This window comes from Leucopleurus acutus (genome assembly GCF_964270905.1).
Source record: "Leucopleurus acutus genome assembly, chromosome: 20".
NCBI lineage: Eukaryota > Metazoa > Chordata > Mammalia > Artiodactyla > Delphinidae > Leucopleurus > Leucopleurus acutus.
This window is the reverse complement of record NC_139162.1, coordinates 5,766,603-5,784,546: the sequence shown is the minus strand read 5'-3', so window position 1 is coordinate 5,784,546 and position 17,944 is coordinate 5,766,603. Positions and strand designations below refer to the sequence as shown.

The window sequence follows — 17,944 nt, the reverse complement described above, 5'->3', positions numbered from 1 at the left end:
GTTAAATGTTTCTTGCATTTTCTCTATTCTATGTCCAAGATTTTGGATCATCTTTACTATCATTATTCTGAATTCTTTTTCAGGTAGACTGCCTATTTCCTCTTCTTTCGTTAGGTCTGGTGGGTTTTTATCTTGCTCCTTCATCTGCTGTGTGTTTCTCTGTCTTCTCATTTTGCTTATCTTACTGTGTTTGGGGTCTCCTTTTTGCAGGCTGCAGGTTCGTAGTTCCCGTTGTTTTTGGTGTCTGTCCCCAGTGGCTAAAGTTGGTTCAGTGGGTTGTGTAGGCTTCCAGGTGGAGGGGTCTAGTGCCTGTGTTCTGGTGGATGAGGCTGGATTTTGTCTCTCTGGTGGGCAGGTCCACATCTGCTGGTGTGTTTTGGGGTGTCTGTGGACTTATTATGATTTTAGGCAGCCTCTCTGCTAATGGGTGGGATTGTGTTCCTGTCTTGCTAGTTGTTTGGCATGGGGTGTCCAGCACTGTGGCTTGCTAGTCATTGAGTGAAGCTGGGTGTTGGTGTTGAGATGGAGATCTCTGGGAGTTTTTCACCGTTTGATATTACGTGGAGCTGGGAGGTCTCTTGTGGACCAGTGTCCTGAAGTTGGCTTTTCCACCTCAGAGGCACAGCACTGACTCCTGGCTGCAGCACCAAGAGCCTTTCATCCACACGGCTCAGAATAAAAGGGAGAGAAAGTAGAAAGAAAGAAAGAAAGAGAGAGAGAGGGAGGGAAGGAGGGAGGGAGGAAAGAAGGAAGGGAGAAAGAGGATAAAAGAAAATAAAATAAAGTAAGATAAAATAAAGTTATTAAAGTAAAAAGTAATTATTAAGAAAAAAAATTTTTTTAAGTAAAAAAAAAAAAAACAGACGGATAGAACCCTAGGACAAATGGTGTAAGCAAAGCTATACAGCCAAAATCTCACACAGAAGCATACACACTCACAAAAAGAGGAAAAGGAGAAAAAATAATAAATCTTGCTCTCAAAGTCCGCCTCCGCAATTTGGGATGATTCTTTGTCTATTCAGGTATTCCACAGATGCAGGTACATCAAGTTGATTGTGGAGCTTTAATCCGCTGCTCCTGAGGCTGCTGGGAGAGATTTCCCTTTCTCTTCTTTGTTCTCACAGCTCCAGGGGCTCAGCTTTGGATTTGGCCCCGCCTCTGTGTGTAGGTCACCGGAGGGCGTCTGTTCTTCGCTCAGACAGGACGGGGTTAAAGGAGCAGCTGATTCAGGGGCTCTCGCTCACTCAGGCTGGGGGGAGGGAGAGGCATGATGCCGGGCGAGCCTGTGGCAGCAGAGGCTGGCATGATGTTGCACCAGCCTGAGGTGCGCCGTGCATTCTCCCGGGGAAGTTGTCCCTGCATCCCGGGACCCTGGCAGTGGAGGGTTGCACAGGCTCCCCGGAAGGGCGGTGTGTATAGTGACCTGTGCTCCCACACAGGCTTCTTGGTGTCTCATGCCCGTCTGTGGGGTCCGCGCTGTTAGCCGCGGCTCGCGCCCGTCTCTGGAGCTCCTTTAAGCAGCGTGCTTAATCCCCTCTCCTCGCGCTCCAGGAAACAAAGAGGGAAGAAAAAGTCTCTTGCCTCTTCGGCAGGTCCAGACTTTTCCCTGGACTCCCTCCCAGCTAGCCCTGGTGCCCTAACCCCTTCAGGCTGTGTTCACGCCACCAGTCTTCTCCCTGCGCTCTGACAGAAACCCAAGCCTCAGCTCCCAGCCTCCCTTGCTGCTTTTAATACTTTTTCTTTGAATTTAATTTTTGTTAGTTTGATTACTATGTGTCTGGGTATGTTTCTCCTGGGGTTTATCCTGTATGGGACTCTCTGTGCTTCCTGGACTTAGGTGGCTATTTCATTTCCCATGTTAGGGAAGTTTTCAACTATAATCTCTTCAAATATTTTCTCTTTCTCTTCTTCTTCTGGGACCCCTATAATTTGAATATTGGTGTGTTTAGTGTTGTTTCAGAGGTCTCTGAGACTGTCCTCAATTATTTTCATTCTGTTTTCTTTACTCTGCTCCACAGCAGTTATTTCCACCATTTTCTCTTCCAACTCACTTATCCATTCTTCTACCTCAGTTTTTCTGCTATTGATTGCTTCTAGAGTATTTTTAATTTCAGTTATTGTGTTGTTCGTCACTGTTTGTTTGCGCTTTAGTTCTTCTAGGTCCTTAAGAAACATTTCTTGTATTTTCTCCATTCTGTTTCTGAGATTTTGGATCATCTTTACTATCATTACTCCAAATTCTTTTTCAGGTGAGTTTCCTATTTCCTCTTCATTTATTTGATCTTGTACGTTTTTACCTTGCTCCTTCATCTGTAACATATTTTTTTGTTGTCTCGTGTTTTTTGATGGGTGGGGCTGTATTGCTGTCTTACTGGTTGTTTGGCCTGAGGCTTCTAGCACTGTAGTTTGCAGGCAGTTGGGCAGAGCCTGGTCTTGGTGCCTCTATGAGGACCTCCAGGAGGCCTCACTCTGATTACTGTTCCCTGGGGTCTGAGGTTCTCTGTTAATCCAGTGGTTTGGACTCAGCTCTCCCACCACAGGAGCTCAGGCCTGATCCCTGGCCGGGGAACCAATATCCCACAAGCCATTCGGTGCTGCGAAAGAAAAGAAAAAAAGGAACAATACAATAACAAAGAATAAAAAATAAAACAAAATTAGAAAGGTAAAAAATATATTAGGAAAAATAAAAATATAATTGAAACAACTACAGCAAGGTAAAACAGAACCACAACAGAAAAAAGGAAAAAAAGGAACAAGCCAAAAGGCACAGAACAATAACGAAGTACAAAGAATAAAATAAAATTAGGAAAATAAAAGATTTATTAGAGAAAATAAAAATATAAATGAATCAACAACAAGGTAAAAGAGAACCACACCCTAAAAGAGAAAAAAAAAGGCCTTGGCTGGGGGGGTGGAGCTTAGGGGGGGTGGAACTTAGGCAGGGGCGGGTTTTAGGGGGGGTGGGGCCTCGGCGGGGTGACGTTTAAGTGTGGGGCGGGGCCTAGTCTCACGACCTGTGCATTTTGGGAAAAAGGCAGCACAGCCTGAGGGGCCCCTCAGAGTGTGGAGTTCCGGAGTTTGGAGGTAAGGCCCGGCCTGAGGGTGTGTGGGCTGTTGGAGGGGGTTTCAGAGGGGGTCTCGGAGTGCCCCGTGCAGAGGTAGGGCCCTGGGTGGGGGTGTAGGGGCGGGGCCTAGGCTGGAGGGAGCCTCTGAGGGCGTGGGTTTAGGCCCGGGAGCCCAACAGGCTCCCCGGTGCCCAGGCAGGCGGCGAAAGTGCTGGCCACGCTCCCTTCTGTTCCCCGCCCTCCTGAGGGTGTCCCCAGTCACCACTGGACCCCTAGCCGTGGGTGGGCCCCACTGGGTGTGGGAACTCCTCCCCCCACAGCCTTCCCTCAGGGGCGCTGGCCCCGTTTGTCCGGCCGTTACATTTGCTTCCCCTTCCCTCCCTCACACTCCCTCGGCAGCCATGCGGCCGGAGGGGGCCTGGGTGGGCAGAGGATCAGGCGCGGGATCTCAGCAGGCTCCCGGGGGCCCAGGTGGGCAGGGGGAATGCTGGCCACGCTCCCTTCTGGTCCTCTGCCCTCCCAGCGGTGCCCCCACTTTCCCCCTCTGAGCATTGGATCCCTTCCCCTCCCCTAGCCGCCCCTCAGGGGCTCTGGTCCCATCCCGCTTCCACTTCTCCTCCCCACTCACTCCCCCGCAAGTCCTACCCAGTCGCTGGGGGTTCCTTGCATCCCCTTAAGTGTCTGTGGTCCCCCACTGGTGCCTGGTAGGTGCCCTAGTTATGCAGAGATGCGAACTCCATGTTCTCCTAGTCTGCCATCTTGACTCCGCTGCCTCTGTGGTCCACCTTCTTAAAGGTCCCTTTCTCTATATGTATGTCTCCTCATGGCGTATGGGGGTATTTGGGAAATCACGGTACTGCCAAAGCATCATACACCGTCAGGATCTGAATCTCAATCTAGGCTCAGCCAGGACACTCTGCTACGTGTCTCCAGACAGCTCCAACAGCAAGATCAAACATAAGTTATAGTGGAGCAAGTTTCTTTTCTCATTAACTTACCCTATAGATACTCAGAGAGGGAGACATGTGCACACATAATTACTAGATAAATCAAAAACTGAGGACTGAGTAAGAGACATAGGCTAGTAATATGAAAACAGAGGGAATCTCTGTAAATCTGAGACTTGGTGATTGTCAAAGTTGCTGAATCAGTGATTCCTGTTTCAATGATCAGGTGACTTTCAAGCCAGCTTACTCAAATCTTTACATGAGTTTGGGCCATCCTTCTCAGTTTTGTTTGGGGAGTTTCAAATGTGCTTATCTACCAAATTACAGTTCTGCTATTTATTCGTTCAACAAACAGGACTGAGTATGTACTGTGTCAGGCACTGTGCCATATAAATTCCAATCTGAGATACAAATTCATAGTGATTATAACCACCATGGGATAGAAACTGCGTAGCATTTTTTCAGAAAACAACCTGCTGTGTTTTAAAAAAAATCAGTAGCAAGAGGAAAATGTAAGACCCTGGCAGAAAAGACTAAATCCAGAGCTAGCAGCTCAGTTTTTAATGGTAGGTAGAGAAAATCCCCTGCAAGCAGATGTGGGCTCTTTTTCCAGGAGGAGTCCCTTAAGGGTTTACATGGCAAAAAATAGGTTTCTGCTGAAGATCACTTGATGGAATCATTCATTATGATGTCTTTGGCTGACATGATAGAATTGAAACTCTATTTTATCAAACTTGGGATTGACACATGAGATGTATTAGGACCGTTTTATGTACATTCTGCACCTATCAGATCTACACAGCCTTTGGAGGTGACATCCACTGCTGGGATAATCAGTCATGATTAGGAGCATGACAAGAACCTTACAGAAGCTCTGTGGATGTCAATGCTGACTCCAGGCCAAACATGGAACACAGGATATGGTTCCGTGCATTCAGGAATCAGGAGGGTAGACAAAATCAAGGCTGGAGGATGTATCATACAGGGATCTGGTCCAACGTGGGTGGGACTGAACATATGTTAATGAAACCTTGATTGACTAGAAGGCTTGAGTAATGAGGGTGTTCTGAGAAGCAGAAGAAAATGTTTTCTGTTTCTCTCACTTGGGCAAATCCAAAGAGCCTCTGGACTAAAGTCCTTTGAGTTCTTTCAAAGAAAGTTGGACCCTACTGAGGGTGTGAAAAGCAATTAACTGATAGTGTGTATCCTGGGCAGAGTCCATCTGATGTTTCTGAACTAAGTGCTATTTCAGTTGTTAGAAAGGCATGGCTTTCCATGCCCCAGCGAAGACTCTGCAGATCATTGGATATGCAGGCCCTTCGTGCTAAATGGAGCAATTGAATTCTGTTTGACTAACTGAGCTATGAGTACCAGGATATGTGATACAGTCTTAAGAGGGAGTAAACAACGTACATTCTGCATTTTTGTTTGTTTTCTTTTTTTTACCAGCATACTGCTGAAACAGAGCCATTCTCTTCCGTGTGCAAGTATAGGTTGCTAGAAGTAGATCCAAGTGCGTCTGACTGTGGGAGGAATACACGTCCCAGGTTGACTGGTTCCAACCCCACACTACTACTGATCGTCACATATCCCCACACACGTGTACAAGTGGAGTCTTGGCCACCAAGACTCCACCAGGCCACCAACTCTGAGAGGCCCTAAAGTTATGTGTAGACCAGTCTCTACAAATGTGAATAATGTGTTTAGGACCATTTGCCCATGTAAGATACGAGTGCATGGATCACAGACTCACCCCAGAACACTTATAAGAATAGCACAGATTCCATATTTAGTTCATACCTACCTACATGAGCAGGCCTGCTCTTTATTTTGCAGATAAATTTAAATCCATCTGCATTGTTATATTTTCTGGGATCATAATATGGCTTAATTTGCTTCCTCACACATTTCTAGATGGTAAGGATTCTATGCCTTTTCCATTTCCATCCCTAAGAACCACATTCAAAAGAAGGAAATAGAAAAGCATAAAATCAAGGTCAGGAAGATTAAACCCCTTAATTCACATGCCAAACTACCCATTTCAATTGTGGTTTTGTCTCCCAGCTAAAGTTTGTCTTCTGTGACATTTGCATTAAGCCCAGAGGATATTTTGAGTGGAAACACGCTGAAAGCATAATTGAAACTCTGAGTGGTGCCATTCGCCTAATTTGCATTTTTCCCCCAGGTGGGGACTTTTTACTTCCCCCCTTTCTTCTCCTAGGGTGTTCAAAGATTATTTCAAAGAATGATGTTGTGCAATTGATTCCAGTAAATCCCCATGTGTAGTATATTATATATATAATTTTTTTTCCAGAAGCTCTTTTAAGTACTAGTGATAAGCTATGTAAGGAAGTCCTTTGTAGGTTCAGAATAGTACAGATGGCTCCTTTTCCCCCTCAGATAGAGGTTTTCAATATTTGTTCACAAGTTTAATTGTTTATTAGAATTTTTCCTTTCAATTATCTTCATGGTGTTATTCTGAGCTACTTAGGAGGTTGTCTCTATAGAAACATCTATTTTTAAAAAAAAATAGACATAGACTATTCAATTTCATCCTTCATGTGTTCTTTGAACTCTGCACCCTGAAACATGCACTGGCTTGATCTCTATTTAAAAGTTTGAGAATCACTGACATTTTGATTGTGTCAACAAAGTTCATAATGTAAGACAATGCAGGGCTGATCCTATCAATTGTGCCCTGTAATAGGAAATTTAAGGGGAGATTACAATCAGTGGGGAAGTAGAGTCTGTTTCCTTCAGGGGGACGAAGAAACAAAGAGTGTTGTGACCTATTTCTGTTTTGATTAATATTAAAACACGATCGTCGGCGTGGTCTAGATTTGTGCCTTTTCTAAGGTTTTCGTCTTTCTCATGACCTCATTACTCATGTTGTATATATTATTTCAAATATCAGAAGCTCTCCTAGATTATATCAGATAATCATATATAATTATATCAGAGCCCTCCTAGATTTTAAGCCTGAGTAGGGTAGAGCCAGGCATGCATTTGTTCAAATGAGGGAGGAATATAGCCCAAGCCAGCATTTCTGGAGAATGGAACACACATCATTGTGAGGGTTTTAGTGCATACATGGACAAACATATGTTTTTACTTGACTTCTTAAATTTATTTTTAGAAAAAAAACACATTTGGCACATTCATCATGTACTATAAAGATTATCTTCAAATAATTTTGTAAATGAAAATGTCAGTCAATTAAAAGAAAAATATTAAATGAATAATAGATCAGGTGTGAAAGTATGGCTAGACTGTGAATCTGGAAGCTCGTTGGTTTTTAGGAAGGAGCACATTTGCTTAGGCAGACTAGCCTAGACTAACTGGCCTTAACCTCATTTGGCCACACTAGGTCTCGGTTGCCAGAGGAAAAAAGTCCTCACATCAAATGCATAATGTGAGGATTCACCGCAATCATGAATAGAAGACTCTCAGCACAGCGTCGCTCTTTTAGAAAAAAGAATGACTTGGATTTTTGGCCTCTTATCTTTACAAACAATCATTTGAAGAATATTTAATATCATTTTGTGGCGTCCACTATGGGCAGGCACTGTAATTTCACTCCTTTGATGTCATTTTTCCTTCATGACTTCTCATGTGAGACAGGTAGGGCTTTGCCAAGAAAAGTGGGAGGATCCAAAGATGGGCAAGTTTGGATCAGAATCATCTGCCTCACTCCTTTAGCCTCAGCAGAAATGTCTGTAGTAACCATCCCCATGGTAACCGCATAGGCCAGAACACGGGTACCTGCCTAGAAGGAGGTGGAAGGACCCAGGAGGCAGGCAGAAAACCAGCTAGAAGAAGGAAGCTGTGTAGAAAAGGAAAGTGAAGCTCCTTTAATGCCCAGAATTACAGGAATAATGATGAGAATAGTTCTTATTCATGGGGCACCAGGGTCTGTCCAAAGTGCTTTATGTACCTAGGTACATATCTTGTTTAATGCTCACCGTAAGAATTATAGTACCTATGAGGGGAGGTACTGTTGTTTGTTCCTTGGTTAAAGGGACAGGTGGCTTTCCCAAGGTCTCAGGGCCACTACACATGAGCCAGGATTGGAAAAGGGCTTAGAAACCTACCATTAAAACTGCTGCTTCTTAGGGCACGAGAATAGCAGTTCCTGGCAGGATAGGTCCCCACCCTCTTCTCTGTGCCAGGAATCGCTGGGAAATGTGGAAACCTGGCATCTTGACAAGGAATCCATTGTCCAAGGTCCTAGTTCTTGGCCCTGGCTGCATTAGATTCATCTGGGGAGTCTTAAAGAGATACTAGTGCCTGGACCCCAGCCTAGCTATGTCAGAATCTCGGTTCGGAGTTGGGACAGGTATTGCTACTTTTAAAAAATATCCTCTAGGTGATTCTCATAGCCTTGAAAAAGACCCACAGTCTAAAGCACTCACTCCTGAACTGGTAAAAGCTGTCTAAAATACATAAGACCCCATTATGCAACCCTAGTTACTTGATAGCACAAGTTGGGAAGAGAGCTAGAATATATTGAGGGCCTACTGTGTGCCAGGTCCTGAATGTAGATGTGGTCTCTCAGTGTGCCCTCACCTGGTACCTCTGACGACCTGGAGGGATCAGTGAGAGGCCTGAGGGGACAGGATGGGGGGACAGCTGCCCTTTTTCCTCTCATTTATCATTTCTGGGAAATGGATGTGCCGAGAGCTTGAACTGTAGCTGCAGACTGATCAGACTGGGACCAGGCGTCTGCCTTTTCCGGGTGTGTGGCCTTGAGCATGTTAGTCAGTCTCTCCAAGGCTCAGTCTTTTCTCCCATAGTATGGAAATGATGCTTATAGTAGATTATGCATTCTCAGTGGGGCTGTATGTCACCAAAGCGGTGACATGGGTTCTTGGGAGAGAGGCAAAAATTGTACTTTGTGTGTGTGTGTAGAGTACAGATATACATGCAGTTAATAAACTGGTATACAGTATGTCTATGACATTGACGATTCATGAGAATGGTGGCTGTTAGACAAAAACATCTGAAAACGCTCCTGGGTCAGGGGAGATAATGAAAAAAAGTGGGGAAATGCTGCTATAGATTAGAATTGCTATGAGGCTAAAAGGAGAGACTGAATGTACAGTCTCGGGCACAGAGCCTGGCACTCAGATGCCACTCAGTAAATAACAAGTTACTGTTCTTTGTCAAAACTTCATTCGACACTCACACACCAATCCCAGCTATGCTTAGTGGCTATGCGAAGCTTTATTGGGATTATGAGGGAAGACAAGGCACCACCCCTGACTTCACCAGTGAGCTAAGGCAAAGCTAAGCACAGGAGGCTAAGTGCTGGCATGAATGGATGCACACAGAGCCTGGGGAACTAAGGGGAGACCATGGCTGAGTTCTTCATGTCCTACCTGGCTCCACTGCTGGGCTCAACCAAGACAAGAGGTGATAAGGGGCCTTCCTTCTCAGTTCCCAGCCTTGCCTGCAGTATCTTCTGCGCCCAGTGTGGAAGAGGTACCCCTGCACCACCACCACTAGAGCATCATTTAGCCCCGAGAGAGTAATTAAGTGGAATTGTTATTGATGGCCTCCTGTATGGAAAAGCTTTCTGTTCATTGCTGGAGATGAATAAAAGAATAAGATCCAATTTCTGCCCTTGGTTCTGATGGGGAAAACAGATACATAGAGTGGACCTGTTGATATGATATGATATAAAATTCACTATGTACAGGAAACGCTGGAAACACAAAGAGGATATTTGGAGAAGTGGCCCAAGCTGACTCTCCAAGAATGATAGAGTTAATGATAGAGGTAATGATAGAGTTAACAGGGTGAAGAAGCTGGGAAGTATTTACCTTCTGCACAGAGGGAGCGATACAATCCATCAAAGGGGTAGGAGAGTAGCGTAGCTGTCGGGAGGTGCGGAAGTGGGTAATGTGGGAGACACAGAGTGAAGATGGATGCCAGTGGGGGGCCAGTGGACAGCTTGGACAGGGAGGATGTTGAGTGTTGAGCATTATTTTGCATGGGGAGCCAGAGCTGTACGAGACTCAAGAGGAGGAAAGTCTGTTCTACAGTTGTGATGGACGGGTCCCAATTTCCTTCAAGGAATACGTCTTCCAGACCCCACATTTCCTGGACCAGCTTATCTCTTCTTTGCTTTCTCCCTTGCTCTCTGTGCCCATCTCACTGGCTTATTTGCAGCTCCCTGAATGCCACAAGGCCATTCCACATGTTGTGGTTCTGTCTGCCTGTAATAAGTCCCCTATTAATGTCCATCTCCACCCCTCCACCCTCATACTAGACTTCAAGCCAGGGACTGTGTCCATCTTTGTTCCACATTATAAACCCAACATCCGGCATAACCCGGGCTCAGGAAATATTTGTGGAAGGAAAGAGAAAAGGAAGGAAGGGAAGAAGGAAGGAATTTACCTGTGAAACTAGAACCCCTACAGAGTCTTTCTATTCTGGGAAGATAATTACTGTGGTGATAATAACCATATTAGCCTTTGTGTGCCTTCCCTAGCCTCCAGCCCTTCCCAGCTGAGACTGTCTTCTTTGATCCTGCCCAGGGACTAAGGCCAGAACCAGCATCCTGGCAAAATAGACAACAAGTTCCCAAGCGGGCCCTGTCGTCTGAGCAGTGTGCCTTCAGTGGATTGATGCTAACTGATGGTGACAATGAAAGCAACCTCCGTGTCTCTCCTTCATAGTTCACTTCCAGAACCTGAACCCAGCCACGCCCAATCACTCTTAGCTACGAAGATGGTCAGAGGAAGTGAACAAGTGTCTGAGAACTGCAGACTCCCAAGAGATCCCATGTGTGTACATTACAGAGAAGCCCCTAGAGCTGACTTGGCAGCCAGGAAAAGCGCTGGAGCCCTGACACAGAGGGACCTCGAGGTGGCACTGGCACCCTGGGAAGTGCTTCCGGACTGGGCGGGAATGTGAGAGCAGGACTGAGCTGGGGACTCACATCATTATATGCAGGTTCTGATGGGATTTCAGGAGGGGAGTGTTTTACAACAGGGCCTTTACTGAGATCAGGTAGTGGTGAAAAGCGGACAGACCAGGGTTCAAATCTTGGTTTTATGATTTACAGACTGCGTGCTGGGCACCTCCTTTGCCCTCTCAGAAGCCTCAGTTACTTTATCTACAGGCTGTGGAGGGAGAGGGTCAAAACTGTTGTAAAGATTAAATAAGGTCATGTACATAAAATGCTTAGCCCTGAGTCGCATGTGTAGAAAGTGTTCAATTCACATTAGCCATTATAATGATCAGCTAAAATGGTTATTATCACCATAAGAATTATGGTCCCAGAATAGAAAGATCAGCTTAATTCAGCAGACAGTTATATGGCTTTAACAGTGTACTTGGACCCAGGTAGATATTGTCACTAAAAGACACACAAGAAGGTTCCTGGTAGTAATACTTTAAGAACCCCAAACTGGACATAGCCCATATGCCCATCAGCAGTAGAGTACATATATAGACGCAGTATGGCCACGTAATGGAATTCTATACACTGACGAGGATAAACTGCGCTACTTGCAGCCACTTGGATGGATCTTACAAACATAATGTTGAGTGAAAGAGGCAGACACAAGTGAGCACCCACTCTACGATTCCCTTTGCATGAAGTGCAGGTACAAATGAAACTAATCTATGGTATTAGAAGTTAGGATAGTGTAGCCTTTGGGGAGGAGGGTAGGGATTTTACTCGGGGAGGGGGAGGAAGGGGGGCTGGTAATATTTTGTGTCTAGGGCTGGGCGCTGGGCACACGGATGTGCCCACTTTGTGAAAATTCGTTGAGCTGTACATTCTGATTTATGTGCTCTTCTGTATCTGTGTTACGCTCCAATTAAAGGTTTAGTAAACGAACAAACGAGACTGTTTAGCAGAGAGCTAAAAAAACAAAAGTGGGGGTGGAGAAGAAAGCAGGTAGTACAATTCCACGCTTACCCACAGGGTCCCCAGAGTTTACAGAGGAAGGCAGACAGGCATACACACATACAGACAATAAGTGGTGATACCTGTAGTAACAGAATCGTGCACTAAGTAAACACGCACCGTAGAGGGAAGCGTGACGGATGAGCCGTTACAGCTGCTGCTCATGGTAATGGCCCTGAGCTCCATGCGGTTCCGCCAGCATGGCTGCTTCTCGGACACGACCTAGCCATGCAACTGTAGGAAGTGCCCTCACATCTCTCCAGCCACTGTCCTGATCTGGTCCAGGCATCACTGGTATGACACCAGACTAACAGTTTTCTTGGCTTCTCTTCTTGCCCTTCTCCAAACTGCTCTGTAGAACCCAGAGCTACTAAATTAGAATCTTTGGACTGGGTGCTCAGTACTTAAAAAACAAATCTCCCACGTGATTCTGATACACCCCAGCCCCGTGGGAAGCACTGATCTACACTGGAACCAGAACACACACCTGACCTTGACCCTCTCCACACTAAAAATAGTTCAGGGCTATGGACCAGAACACACACTTGACCTTGACCCTGTCCACACTAAAAATAGTTCAGGGCTATGAGGCAGCCCCCTAACTTAGTGGCATTTCCTAATTTGTATCTAAAGGACATGTTCAGCTTCATTTCCAGCCTCTCCACCTCCCCAGCCCTGCATCATTTCAAGTCCACCTCTGGTCCCAGTGCACTGAGTTAGTTCTCTTTCTCTGAGTCTGTTTTGTTACTTCACCACCTCCATGCCTTTGAGTAACCTAGAACCCCAATACCCTCTTAGGGGCCTTCTAATTTCCCGTTCATCTTCAAGACCCAGCTCAGATATCGTGTCTATGAAGTTGTCCCTCAAGGCTCCTGAACTCTGTGGTTCTGCCACAGCACCTCATACAGAAGGGAGGAGAGCGTGTCCTCAAACATCGCTCCACCATATCTGACTGTACGCTTAACTCACTACACTCCAGGGCAGGGAAGAGGTTCTCTTTGTGCATCAAAGGGCTTTGCACCTGCCTGGGCCATGGGAGGTGATTAAGGACGATTCTTGATTGAGTGAGGTCCTTCAGCACAGTCAGAGCCATATGGCTACAAGAGGGTGCTGTGGGATAAGGGGCAGCATTTGTGGATCTGGAATGCAGAGTGATAATCCACATTTAATGGTCAAAGATAGCTCCAGGACTGAGCTGCCCAACCTACTCACACTCCTGTTTCTATTCATGTGTTTTGTTTTTGCCAGTGACCTTCAGTGACTGTAAGGGAAATGACAAGCTACACTATGAGGTCTCCAGCCCATACTTCAAGGTGAACAATGATGGCAGCTTAGTCGCCCTGAGAAACATAACTGCAGTGGGCAAGACTCTATTCGTCCACGCCCAGACTCCCCATGCGGAAGACATGGCAGAACTCGTGATTGTCGGGGGGAAAGACATCCGGGGCTCCTTGCAGGTAATATAACTGTTTGGGATAAGTTGGGTCCAAGGAGGAACATTGCGGTCTGTATGTCTTATGGGGAAAATGGGTCTTTGGTTTATTATTGGTCAAGATTCTTTTGCTGTTTGCAAATGATAGAAACCTAACTCAAAACACAGTCTGGCCGGGGGAATTTTGGGGGTCATGTGACAAATATTTCAGGGTTAGCTTTGCCTGCTAGCATGGCTATGTATCCGTGCCCAGATGACGACATCAACTTTGGTCTTATCCATCTGTGGTTCCATTTTCCTTCTACTGTCTTTACTCTTAGACAGTCCCAACCATCCCTGCTTCCCTGTGTGGAGGTCTCAGCAGCTCCACTTCATTTTCTCAGTCTGATGTCACCTGAGAGAGCATCTCTTCCTGATACTGGCAACCCAAGCTTGAAATCGAATCTCATTGGCTGTCCTTAGAGTGTGTGTCCATCCCTGAGCCAGTTACCATGTCCATTTGGTCCTGAGGCTCTAGTTGGCTAAGTCTGGGTCACATGCCTTGCCCCCAAATCAGGGTAGACTCAGCCCCACCTAAAGCATATGGACTGAGAGTGAAAAAAAGGGTCATTAGTTACTCAGAGTAAGTTAGGGTGCTGTCATCTAAGGAAGGGAAATGGATGTTGGGCAGGCAAGAACCAGAGTCGCCCACTGGAGTTGTATATGAGGCAACCATGGCATATGGCGCTGCCCCTTTGCCATGCACTAGTGTCCATTCCTTTCCGCATGCACATGTATGCAGATCTCTGCCCCTGCACACATGTGACTTTAGGAATGCCACAAAGTGCCCTTCAGGCTTCCTGATTGTGTCATCCAGAAACATTTGGTACAATGGACTTACCTACTCCTGCTTCACCAGGAGTTCAGAGACTCTGTGGCTTCTCAATTATAGACAGGGATGACACCCAGCAAGACCCAGGCAAAACAATAACAATAATAATGGCGTGTCCCCAGCCTGGTGCGGCTGGCCTTTTCCTACCTGCTCCTGGCCTGCTCTTACCCAGTTTTTTAAAGCCTGTGATTCCCACTGCCTTTCTCCATCTGCCACGCTCCCCATAACCCTGCTTTATCTGCTAATTTTGTTCAGTGGTGGAGTGAACACCGATTCCACAGCTGGGGAGCAGAGACAGTACAAATGGCAATGTGAGTGTTGCTTTCCTGCCAAGGCTGTGTGTGTGATCTTGAAAGAGTCATATATCTGCAGACTAGAGGGGTTAAACAGTCTGCAGTGGCAAGTAAGTGGCACGTGTGCTGCCCCACTCTGTCACCATATATGTGGCAGATACTGCTAATCACCCCTGGCTTGACCTGAGTATCTCTCCCAATACAAGGCTTCTGGAAGCTACTATCCATTGGTCATTTAGAGATGTTTGTAGGGCTGGAATATATTTGCCATCCCTGGACTGGACAAGCTCCGTAATTCCCCTTTATATCTGTGAATCTGTGAGTTAAGGGTAGATAGCAAGCTACAAATGAATCCACAGTGTGACACTGATGTTTTCAAAAGAAAATAGGATCTCGGTGAATACATACCAGTGTGGAAATCCATTGGCACCACAAAAGCGAGCTTATCTCTCACTTAGCCGTGGTCATTTTCACAGCATCTCACTAACTCATGATATAAATGACTTGCAAATATCGAAAGCAACAAAACTGCCAGAATGTGCAGCACAGAGTGCTTCTTGGGAACAAGTAAACGGCACAGAGATTCACAGTAGGGGGTTCACATCCAGGACAGGATGTATTTAGATGAATATTGTTCATTGTGATTGACAGCTCATCTTTAAATCTGGAACAGACAGTATCATAGTATTTAGCTCACAGCAGAGTAGAAGGGATTGGAGGCACTTCTTAGGACAAAACTTCGCTTTCGTAGGCTTGGAGACCCAGGATCGTTACCAAGAGACTCAGTCTTGAAGAGCTGGTCTCTTGAGTTCCAGAAAGACACGCTTCTGGAGTCAAAGCTCCTGGGAGCCCCGGCTGTTTCTCATTTGTCTCTTTCTGAACACACTGTCCACATAGCTTGGCTGCAATCGTTTGCTTCTTATAAAGCACAGTGGAGGCTGCTGTCCTGGTCAGTTTGCCAGGCTCCAGCTGAACGGGGCATTCATCTCCCGCCTCCAGTAATTCTATGAGATTTGAAAATCGGCCTTGTGAAGTTGCCCAGATGTGTCCATAATACAAAAAGTCCCAAAAAAGAAAAGGCTAGGAAAACAAAATAGCTAGCCAGAGAAGCCCTCTAAGGAAAGCACAGTCCTTCACGGATACCCAGTTGGTATTTTTGAAGCCCTACTCTGTGTGGCAGAGTGGGCCAACTGCTAGAGAAGGAAAGCAATAAGTACACTAGTCAGCTCAGCTCCTGGTTGGGGAGAGAAAGTGAACGTGTGTGTTGATTAAGTACCAAGTAGGGAGGCAGTGGTGATGGCTGCTCTGTGCCTTTAGAGAAGCGAGAGGGCAGGGGAGGTAGGCTGGTAACGACAGCCAATGAGTGCCTGGCGCTTACTGTGTGCTGGGTGCTGCACTCACGGGCCGCAGAGGCTGATTCATCTCCCCACCACCAATGAGGCACATGCTACTGTCCCCATTTTACAAACTGGGGTAAACCGAGGCACAGAGAGGTGAGTGAGAACCTGTATTGTTTAGTGGGACTCTCATAAGTGTGTGCATCTCAGGGTATGCGTTAATGGGCGTTATTCCTAACCCTCACAACCTCCCTGTGAGGCTGCTGATGGCGCTCCCTTCCTACAGATGTGAGGACTTGGCCAGGATCTCCTAGCATGAAATTGGCAGAAATGAGATTGAGATTCTGGCCCCTCTACCTGTTCTCCTTCCTGCCACTTAGCTCACCAGAGGACTGTGGCCCTTGGGTGGCTACCCATGGGTCCAAAGGTGAGGGCATGAGTTAGAGCAATACAGTAGTGATGGAGGGGAACAACCAGTGGAAGGTGTGGTTTGAAGGAAGAAAGAGCCAAGATTCAGCGTCCTGATGATTCCAAATTGTCTAGCCTAGGAGGATGGAGATGGATTGGACCAGTCAGGGAAGGATAGGTTGGGAAAGGTGAATAGTCCAGCTTCGATGCGTTGAGTTGGCAGCTCCTGGGGACATCTTGATAGAGACAGGGATGGATCTCTGGGTAAACATCTGGGGGAAAAGCAGCATAGTGGTGGGGCTTTGGCTTTGGTGTCAGACTTAAGTGGGTTCAAATTTCTGCTCCACCACTTATGATGATGTGACCTTGGGCAAGCCACTCATCTCCCTGCACTTCAACATCCTCATCTACAAAGCAGGGTTAAGAATAGAGCCTCTATCACAGAATCATTCCATTGGGCTCAGCACCAGACACCAGGTGACCTGTCCCATCAATGGCATTATTTTAGAACCTCTCGAGAAAGGGTAAGGAACCATGGGCTAAATGTCCTCTCTGAGGCCATGACACAGAAACCAGAGATTAGCGGTAGAAGAAGAAAGTGAGGCCGAAGAGAGAAGCAAGGGCCCTGGGGCACCCAGCACAATCAAAACAGGAGAGATGTCACAGCGGGTGGTTTCACATCACTATGTTTGGGAAGGAAGGATTCTCTAAGACAAATGTAACCCCAGTGAAGCCCAATTCAGCTGCAGTAACTGGATCCCAGCAATTCTTTAATAAAAGGATGTGCCGGGCTTCCCTGGTGGCGCAGTGATTGGGAGTCTGCCTGCCGATGCAGGGGACGCAGGTTCGTGCCCCGGTCCGGGAGGATCCCACGTGCCACGGAGCGGCTGGGCCCATGGGCCGTGGCCGCTGGGCCTGCGCATCCGGAGCCAGTGCTCCGCAGCGGGAGGGGCCGCGGCAGTGAGAGGCCCACGTACCACCCACACCCAAAAAAGGATGTGCCTCTCTTACCTTACCTGCTCCCTGTGATCCCGTTTCACGGGAAGGCCTGTAGCCCAAATCTGTGAAGTCTGATTGTTAATGCTTTAATTATAGACGCTCAAGCTATTGCTGCCTTTTTAATGGGTTGCCCAGAAGCTAGTACCTTCCTGGTCCGTGTAAGATCATCTTAGATCTGCATGGGTGGAGGAGCAGTTTAATCCCTTGTCTTTGGACAGACGAGGGGGGATGGTTAAGGAGGGGGTCAGGGTTAACCATGCGTGGACAAAGGCATTTTCTAGCCTGTGGAATGTGATCATGAACTTGACTCACAGAAGTATGTCTGGACAGAACTGTGGCTTGTCCCCACTAGATCTGCTGTCCCTCACTGTCTGGCAATGGTGAACATGAAGGCAAGAGAGCATTTGCTTTTATTTACTTACTTATTAATTGGTTAGTTATTTTTACCTTGAATATAGAACTCCAAAGGTTTACATGGAAAAGCTCTGTGTTTCATTCCTTTTACATCTTGGATAGAGATGTCTTTACCGTCGGTGTAAATGGGACTCATCAACCTCATTTACACGTTTCAAGCCTGGAGAAAAAATATGCCACTTATTTATTTATTTCTAATTTAAGAATTTGTAGCTTCAATAACTGTAGATTATGGCACCAAATTCTGACATCAAATAAGA

General features: G+C 46.4%; 1 protein-coding gene across 1 annotated transcript in view; it reads left to right on the top strand.

Annotated features, from left to right (window-relative positions):
- CDH13 (cadherin 13) overlaps positions 1 to 17,944 on the top strand; it is a 1,019,214-nt gene that overhangs the window by 370,509 nt on the left and 630,761 nt on the right. The window contains exon 3 of the mRNA XM_082862470.1: positions 13,179 to 13,387. Coding sequence (XP_082718596.1) covers positions 13,179 to 13,387 — 209 coding nt within the window. The remainder of the gene's footprint in view (positions 1 to 13,178; positions 13,388 to 17,944) is intronic.